General features: G+C 36.8%; 1 protein-coding gene across 1 annotated transcript; it reads left to right on the forward strand.

The window, feature by feature from the left end:
* Window positions 1-1,038: 1,038 nt before the first annotated feature.
* LOC311068249 (nicotinamide N-methyltransferase) lies at window positions 1,039-3,320 on the forward strand. The gene is made up of 3 exons (XM_084090573.1): window positions 1,039-1,493; window positions 1,564-1,771; window positions 2,651-3,320. Exons 1-3 carry the CDS (start codon window positions 1,334-1,336, stop codon window positions 3,075-3,077), a joined length of 795 nt encoding a protein of 264 aa, XP_083946699.1. The 5' UTR covers window positions 1,039-1,333; the 3' UTR covers window positions 3,078-3,320.
* Window positions 3,321-10,345: the final 7,025 nt, after the last annotated feature.

Raw genomic sequence — 10,345 nt, forward strand, 5'->3', positions numbered from 1 at the left:
TCACTTTAACCGCGATCTTCATACTATTGATCATTGTTTAAGAAAATAGTCCTTCACTTAGAATTGAATAGATTATCAATGATGTATGCGTATTTACATTTTGTGGTATCAGAAGCAAAGGTCAAGTCAAATCGTCCTCCTTTAGAATGACATGAAGCTTAATTTAGATCTATAGTACTTCATGCACACACACACACACAGCTAATGACCTTCCTCAGCTGACCGGCTGGCATGGGCCGTTGGAGGTGCTGCCAGGTGTTTTGGTTGACAGAACAGCGCGGGCTGCTCGTGTCCCACATTTCAGCCGCAGTATCGGGTTCCTGCATCAGGATAAAAGGAACGCTCCTATTAGCTTAGTGCTAAGAGCTGCGGCCGGCAGCCAAGAGATGTGTATCTAAGACTCACTGCATTGGCACTGATGTTGGGAATGCCATTTTTCCTTGCACACAAAGTACTGTGGTAATACCAAGATATTCGCTGAAGTATCATTTTACTATCATGGTATATGAATATGGTAATCAATTACTACTTAAGAACCCAAAACTACATGGTTTCTGGACATATATTATTATTGAAAGTACTTTGGAGCAACATGAAAATACCATGGTAATACCATTGTACCACCACAGCCCATTTTATATGAGAAATTTCCATAAGCCCAACCACATAAATGGTAAATTGACATCTCTAAATGGTGTATTTGGTTTGTTTGTTTGTTTCTGTTTTTTGTTTGTTTGTTTTTTACATTTACCATAGTAGTACCGTCTTTTTTGAAGTAACGTGTACTTTGACTTCTGTTAATTACAATAAGACCAATAGAAAAAGCTAAATTTATGTTTGTATTGAAAGATTTTGACCTCAGCATTGTGATTTGTTTGACACTATCATGTTCTTGTACTGTGCATTGTCACGGTCGGTGGCTGTAATGAAGTGCATGAGGAAAGAGATACTCAAAATAAATCTTTAATACACGAGAATAGACGAGATGTTTAACATGACACACCTGAATAGCATACCAAAATCAATCAGAACCCATAGAAACAAACAGGGCAGAGAACAGATGAGAACTGAACTATTTAGCAGACTACAAGATTAACAATGAGACTCACACGACAACGATATGCTTGAAACAGAGAAGTTTTTTCTTTGAGTTTTCCTGCGTACAGACGACACCACTGTCAAAACGATCCGCGTGAACGCGCAAACTTCGCGCACGTGCGGACGCGTCGAGTATAAACCAAACCTAGCTTTACTGGTCCACTAAGGACAGGACAGTTTACTCTTAAAAAACAACTACTGTCGTCGTCAACATATAGGCCTACGTGTTGTAATCATGAGTGAATGCATGAACTTCACTGAGGGAGAGTTCTATCAGAGGCATTTTGATTCGCGTGCATATGTTAAACATTTCTATTCCTGCCCTCGCGGTCACTCTGACGAGAAGGATTTCCTTACTTTCGTTTTAAAATGCCTTAGCCGAGTTTTCTCCACGGGTAAGGAAGCAAGTCTAAATGTTTTACTTTTAGTAAATAGGTTTAACACAAATGTTTGTTTGTTTTAAAGGAGAACATAGAGGTCAGAGGCTGGTTGATGTGGGCAGCGGACCATCTATCCACAGCGTCTTAAGTGCGTGCGAACACTATGATGAGATTGTGCTGTCTGATTTCGCTGACAACAATCGAATGGAAATCGAAAAATGGTTGAAAAATCAAGAAGGCTGTTTAGATTGGAAACCTATTTTGCAGCACATCTGTGAACTGGAGGGGAAAAGGTAAGCCTACATGTAGGCTATAGGCTATATTTGTGCGTTTATTCAAAGTTTTTGGTTCTTTGGACTTAAGGACTTTGGACTTGAAAAATAAACTCACTCTCTAAAGTTTAATTACCTAACAATGCCTGACTTTAACATTGTTATTTTCATCACATTTCAAACTATAGAACCTAACATTATAATAACAGCGAAATAGGCTTTTAAACAATTTTGGAATTAAAGGAACCGTATGTAAGAAATGTATTTCAATTAATCATAAAATGGCCCTGATATGTCACTAGACATTAAGAAATCATGTTCATTTCAAATACTTACATCACTGACAACAGTAGTCCGGCCAGGATATTGTCATTTAAAAGTGAAGTTGCAGCCCTCAACTGATGTTGATGTTGTCATGTTGTGTTTTGGCCTGAAGCGCCACCCTCCACCTATCTACCAATCACGAAGTCAGTAGTGTTTCGGCATCCCGGTTGCCAGCTCTGCTCTAGTTACCACAGCTGCAGCTACAAACATGTCGGATAAAAAATGTCTAACGTTACGAAACCTAAAAGACCTCGTTATGAATCCGAAATACGTAGTGAAAAAAAACACATGGTCGCTTTCACTTATAGCGTCAGCTAAATGAATAGCTGTACAGTAACACTGCTCTACAGTAATTTGAAAGTGATTGCAGTACCAGTTTTGGCCACAATCTTACATACGGTTCCTTTAACTTGCAGGCTAAATGGCTAATTCAACTATGTAGGCTAAGGATGAAACAAACCAAAAAAACACACCCATTTATAAAATTACAGAGCCAAGCCTATCATGATACCATTCTTCTTGGTATTTTGTTATAATTTATTTATATCGGTTTTCATTAATCTTTTAACTATTCAGCCCATCTGATTTGGAGGCTTCACTTAAGCAACGAGTCAAAAAGGTTTTAAAATGTGATGTCCGGTTGGAGAATCCCTTCTATCCACACACATTGGAACCAGCTGACTGCGTCATTACATCTCTGTGCCTGGAAGCAGCGTGTAAAGACATTCAGACATACCGTCGTGCTTTACATGGGCTGACCAAGCTCCTGCGTCCTGGTGGACTTCTGGTCATGGTAGGTGTTCTGGGTGAGACCTTCTACAAGGTGGATGAACAGTCCTTTTCTTGTCTTAGACTGAGTCAGTATGATATTGAGGAAGCGCTCAGAGGTTTAGGCCTCTCTATCCACGAGTTCAATATACTGCCTGTAGAAGACCAGAAGAGCAACTCAGTGTCTGACTTTGAGGCTGTTTTTCAACTTGTGGCGAGAAAACCTTCTGACTGAATTGAGGAATTTATATAATAAAGCAAAATCGGTTGCATTTAAAACTTGAGCATGCAATCAATCCTGTTTTATAGAACTATGATTTTTATTGTTTATTAATAAACAGCACAAGATGAATATGGAATGCATAACTCTTAAAACTATACACATATATACTGTTTGATCAACTAACGTTTTTTTTGTTTTTTACTTTATTATGGCTTTTATTTACTAATGAAATAAACATTGGCATACTGTGAAATCAATTTCATGACTTGTGTTCTTTACATGACACTCTTTAAAAGAGAGCTTTGCCTTGCCTTTGAACCATTTTAAAAACAGAAAGCCACAACATATGGGAAATAACCAACACACTTAAGCCTTGTATTATTTGAGAAGTCTTTTGGTGACAGACAATGGGGGAGTTGGTTACCTGGGTTGGTTGAAAATATGGCCAAGCTTGGCCTTGGTGTATTCAGTCATCACTTAATTATTAACAAATATATTGCCATTTAATATGAATCATGTCTGCAAAGTTAATGTTACATTTTTACAAGGTGTAGTTGTACACATGTGGCATGCTTCATATTAGAGTAGGCATGGAAGACTCTGGACAAAAAAAAATCTTAAGCATAGTTTGTTTCTATCCAGTTGGTTATTGGCTTTTACCGATAAAACAGACACTTCACTCTTGTTCTGAGGACATAGTTTAACCTGCTGTCTTATTTGATTTTTATTTTAATTTGTATACACAACAGCTCTGAAAAAAATATGATAATGAAAGGTTTTGATTTTTATTGTTTATTAATAAACAGCACAAGATGAATATGGAATGCATAACTCTTAAAACTGTCGATGCCTCGAGAGAAAAGAAAGTGCAGAGCGCGAAAGCACCAAAGTGACTGAAGGATTGCCGTAAAGCAGTATCTCTGGTCGTACGATGTGTATGACGTCATTGACACTTTAAAATACATTTTAAAGCAAATAAGTGACTCTCTATAAGTGAAAATCTAACACCCAGCAATGTGTAATTTCTTTGCATCTCCTTTCGAATACAACATTCAAATTACTAGACTAAAAATGATATCCTGAGAAAAGTGGATTTTGATGGGTATAGCGCCATAGACCTCCATTCATTCTGCACTCGTCTGTGAGCGCCCCCGCATGGACAGAGGCGGGTTACTGCAGCCAGTCCAGAAACCGGAAGTAACCAGAGAGTGCCAATTCTCTGCCTATTAGACATTCTCTGACACTATAGACTGAACACGTAATATGCGTGTGCATGACGTCATCGGCTTCGGAAATTCGCGTTTTTGTTCTTTACATGGAGACCGTTTTCAAAAACTTGCACTTTGAAACGCGTTTTCAAAAGTTTGCGTCTTCAGGCACCCAAAACGCTGTTGTCGTGTAAACGAACGTCCAAAACGCATAAAAAGTTTTACGTTTTTAGTTGAAAACGGTGTCGTGTAAACAGCCCCTCAGACATGAACAGAACAGAAAAACAGAGCAAAAACAAACTCAAAACGTGACACATGATACTGTGGTAATACTATGTTTATTTTGTACCATAATATTCTCTGAAGTATCTTTCAGTATCATTTCACAAGCATGGAATGAATATAATCATTGAGTAACAAGGTATTGCCATGACTTAGCCTACATGGTACAATGGAAGTGCCATGATGTTACAAAAAAAACCTTTGGGAGTAGCCTACCATGAACATACCATGGTATTGTCATCTGATACCATTACTGTACTATGGTACTACCGCAGTGTATTTTACCATGGTACTTTTGGAAGTAACTCCTACTTTGACATTCTTAAATTACCACAAGCCCTATATAAGATAAATGGATGCCTCTGATTAGAGATTTCAACCTCAAAATGGGCATTTGTATGTTGACGCAAACAAAAAGGTACCATGATACTATCATTTTTGTTAATGATGATGTTGTTGTTGCTTGCAGTACTGGTTTAAATACCATGCTAGGCTATTTGAATGATCATTAAGTACCATGATATCTAGCAAAGTACCATGGCATCACTACAGGGAAATGACCTATACATTTTCATAAGCTCAACAAAACAAAAGCTAAATAGTGACACTAATACATCAACCTCTATGTTGGACAATGCTGGGGTTGAACTTTGATAAAAATGGCGCAAATTTAAATTAGAAAATGTCCTGGGTTAAAAGATTGATGATTACATTACACTACAGACTAATATAATATTGTTAGCAGTCTGAGTTATGCTAACTTCAGTTGATACATTTCTGCAGACTCAGTCTGGATGGATAACCACCAAGAACAACAACCCGTTTCTTCTTCTGACTCATTTAGTCGATAATCGGGAAAGGGCATTTTTGAAAACGAAGCGATACAGGCTTGTGTGTGTGCCTTCAATTAAATCATAGTTCTTGGACAAGACCTCTGCAGCCCTCATAAATCACACTGATGGATCTCTCTCTCTCTCTCTCTCTCTCTCTCTCTCTCTCTCTCTCTCTCTCTCTCCCTCCATGTTTATGCATTCCAGAATTCTCCGTCGTCGCATATACAGTTACTGTAGAAACCGGCACGCCAATCCAATGAGAGATTCCAGATGGAGAATTCCACACGTCCTGGTACAGAGTCAAGGCACCGCCGGGAATGGGGCGCGTCACATTGGCACGAAAGCCACACATCTTCGTTTAATGCGACGCCGCCGATTCATTAACAGCTGAGAAATTTCTCTTTCTCGTTAAGATGTGCAATTACTGTCTAATTGAGACTGGCAAAGCGTAAATAAACTCTGAGGTCACACTTGCTACTGCAATTTCCCTGCAGACGGATCCAGATCTTGACCGACTTCACAAATTTGATTTTACGTTTCACGCTTGTTTTCTTCTCCAGCTGGCAGACAATTGGCCGGTCAGGAGCGGAATTGTGTGATTTCAGGGCTCATTTCCCAGGCAATTCCTAACAGAGACTTTAAAACAGCTTGGGAAACACTTTGCATTGAACAAAATATCAACCCTTGCTAACAGATACGGGATGTAGCAGGAGAATCATTTTACTGCTCAGAGATCGTGCTTTTTCTGGAGACTTTGTCTCAGATGTTTTACATAAAAGTTTTTTTTCCTATATTCTTTCTTTTTATTCTTTTTTTTTTTTGTTTAAAGGGACAGTGCACAATAATCAACATGAGCTCTTAAAGGGATAGTTCACCCAAAAAATGAAAATTAGCCCATGATTTACTCACCCTCAAGTCATCCTAGGTGTATATGACATTCTTCTTTCAGACGAATACAATCGGGGTTATATTAAAAAAATGTCCTGGCTCTTCCAAGCTTTATAATGGCAGTGAATTGCTGTTTCTGTTTTGAAGTCCATAAAAGTGCATCTATCCATCATAAACGAACTCCACACGGCTCCAGGGGGGTTAATAACAGGGGTGTAGGGTCTCCAGGGGTGAGTAAATCATGGGCTAATTTTCATTTTTGGGTGAACTATCCCTGTAAGTCCATCATGCAAATGTGCCAAATTTAGCCCAACAGAATAATTTTCATCTATAGTCCCTGACTGGTTGATGGTGAAAATATGTCTACAATTGGTAAAACCATGGTATATAGTAAATATAAAAATTTAAATCATATACAAAAAAATTAAAATCATATAAAAGCACATTCTGTTCCCCCAGAGAAAAATCTGATTCTGGGTTAGTACCAGTTAAGACCAGAAATTATGATAATAAAAAATATAAAAAATATATAAATTAAACAAATGTGTATATAATATAAATATATAAATAATTATTATATTATAGCTATAAACATATTTTAATTATAAAATAATTGTATAAAATACTAATTAATAAATTATTAATTAATGATTATATATATATATATATATATATATATATATATATATATATATATATATATATAATTAATATATATTAATTTTATATAATCATTAATTAATAATTTCGATTTTTTTATGCATTGCATTGATTATAAACATGAGCTGTAAGTAATCTAAATCATGGGTATACTGAGGTTCTATTTTATATAATAAAATAATGTATAATCAATTCATGTGAGTGGAGATCACGTGCACGGTTCATCATGACAATGAAGTTAAAAGATTGGATGTCACTTTACAAGGATAGTAAAAGTCATTGTTTTTTTATCACACGTCTCACACTACAAACTATAATGTTTATGTTTGGTGGCTATAGTTTCAAAAAAATGTAAGATTAGTACTGTGAGGTTTTTGCCTTAAACGTTTGCATGAAAAATGCAGTTGATTATTCTGTTATTATCAGACCCTTATAAATTAGCATTTGTCAAGCAAAACGGTGATTTTCATCCATCCACTCGCAGCAACCCCCCGCCCTCTTCTCCTTCACACACTCTCTCACTCGACCCCAATCACCCGCGAACCCCGTGACCACCACCAACTGCTTGCCCTTCTCACTCACTCCTCTCTTCCTGCACAAACTTTCCATCCCTCTCTCATTCCTCTGGTTTGGGTTACCACCTCGCTGGGCTCTGACCGGCTTCACTGGACGGTTCAGGCATGGCTCACTGTATTCTACCCGTGTGGATCTTATTTATCACTTTCCATAGTCCTCAATCCTCATCCATTACAGGTGTGAAATGGAAGATTTTTCCTATTAAATGACTTGCGTACCTATAAAAGCTGTCATTACATTCAAATAAGGAATTTGTCTCATGATTGTTTTTTAACACAATTGTTTACTTTCTGAATGCATGGTCCCGCTTTTATTGTGAATGATTCGTTTGTGCATGTTTTTCCAAAGAGAGAAAAAAAAAAGGCCTCAAAATCTTTGAACAACTTGCTCTGCCTCTGAAACGACGTTTCACTGTAAAGTCAAATTAACTTTTATGAGTATTTAGCCCTTTCTTTTTCTTTCAAGTTCACACAACTAATACATTTTAAGTAAACTGAACTGTTTCATTGTTTTGAGTTTTATGAAAATTATTTCTTTTAATTTAGACAAACTTAAGTTTAACAAACGGCTGGGATGTCTTTTTCCCAGCATGCTTTGCTGATGGCACTCGAAAGGGAGAGTAAATGCTAAAATTAAGTGTAATATAATGGGGTTTTTTGTGTGTGTGTGTGTGTGTGCAAGATTAATGTTAAGTGGGAGATGTAGTAGTGATTAATGTTTTGTTATGCTAATTTAGAAGAATTTCTGTTAATGTTGGTTTTAGGATAGTTATAGTTGATTTGAGAGCAAATAAAACCTTTATATTACTGTACTCATACAGCAAGTGCTACTCTATAACATACTATTGTTAACATGTTAACGAATTAGTATGTTAGCAAACTAGCTTGTCAAAGCTAGCTAAGTTTATACTAATAAAAGTGTTCACATTGAGATTACATGAAAGTTTAAAGTTAAATGTATGAATTAGTGTACTCAAACATTGCAAGTCAAGAACAATTCAAATGTATAAGTACAAAATAAAAATCTGCCAGTTCTGCTTACTTAAACTTAGAATTTTTCAACTTAAAAAATTTGAGGCAACTGATTGCCTTAAATATTTTGAGTTTTGCCAACTTATTCGGGTTTGACAACAATTATTGGATACTGTTAGCGTCTAGCCCTATTCAAGTTATGCCCACTTTTAACAATGCAATCAATTCTGATGGACAAAATGAAGTCCTGAAGAATAACCAGATGCTCACTATGTCTTGAAAAAGGTGCGTAGGCCAAAAATCTGCACACTCTAACAATGAGGGAAACCAACAATTTACTACTACTTAAATGAAAAAGCGGCAAATGTTTCGGTCTCATTGTGACTTTTCTCAATGTCTATGCCTAATGAACAAAAATTAAGTCCTGCCTTACTTTTTTTCCCCCTCATTGAATACCTTGTTTTATTTAGAAATAAATTGGTTGTAAACATCCATTCATGTTTTGAAGCTTAATTTAAAATTATTGTCTGAAAATAATCAAAAACATCCATCAGATTACTAGAGACAATCGTTTTGATTTGCCCTTCAGTTTGTAAAAAAAAAAAAAAAAAATCACATTATCCTTCAGAAATCATTCTAATATGCTGATTTGCAGCTCAATAATTTTTTTTATTTTTTTTTGTGGAAAGTGTGATTTTTATTTTTGCAGGATTCTTTGATGAGTAGAACGTTCAAAAGAACAGCATTTATTGGAAATATAAACCTTTTATAACATTATATAAGTATTTACTGCCACTTTTGATCAACTCAATGCAACCTTGCTGAATAAATGTATTAATTCGGTTTTTTTTTTTTTTTTAGACCCCCAAATTTTGAACGTTTAAAAGCTTAATTTGGTCTTAACAGGAGTTGAAAGATCGGATAACACTTGTGGTATTTAACGTTTATCATGGTACAAGATCTTGGCCCTTGGACTCCCATTGTAAGCGCATTACTAATCTTTATTTGTTTATTGATGCTATACAATAGATGCATGTTGAGATTTTAATAAAACTATTGTATGTAATTTCATATCAAATTAACAAAATGCACTAACCATATGAAAAAAAAAATCTCAAAAGTTGAGAACTAGGTGTGCTAATGGTTAAACGTTTGTAATTAATTATTTATTTCACTTTTTTGATACCATGAAAGTGTTGTAAATTTTGATTCTGAATATTACACCACAGTCTGTCTCTCTGAAATGCAACTGACAAAGCTGAAGGAAGTGTCAAGGTAACAGCAGAGCTATTGTTCGTTCAGAGCAACAGCTGATAAGTCCTCTATGATAACACTGTTGACATGAGCAAACCGAGGCCTGGACCGACTGAACACACACCCACACACACTGAGCTAAAACATTCGCTCTTGATTTTGACCCACACACACACACACATATCCCCGACAGGCACGTCCAGACACACGTCGGACTCGCTCTGACCGCCACCGCTGCTCTGTGGTTAACCTGCGCGCTCTACCGGGGTCACGCCAAATGAAGTGTGCTGGGATCCGTGTATTTTTCAGGTCAGGGCTCATTGGCATCAGTCTGTGAACACTAGGAATATGGTGAAGGATGATATATGTCTGCTTTCAGCAACTGTCCAGACTCTTTCTCTCTCTCTCTCACACACACACACACACACGTTATCATAGGATCTCAGTCCATGTATGCAGGACTGGTTGCACACTCTCACTTACACTAAATGTCTCTGTGGTGTGCGCTTGTGTGGAGGCGGTCAAAGGTGGCACTCTGGTCACTGAAGCACATCTCATATCTGCACCATGGGAACCTTGGGTCATAAATCACTGAGTATTTTGACAGA

The sequence above is a fragment of the Abramis brama genome (genome assembly GCF_963993115.1).
Source record: "Abramis brama genome assembly, chromosome: 2".
In the NCBI taxonomy this organism is placed as follows: Eukaryota; Metazoa; Chordata; class Actinopteri; order Cypriniformes; family Leuciscidae; genus Abramis; species Abramis brama.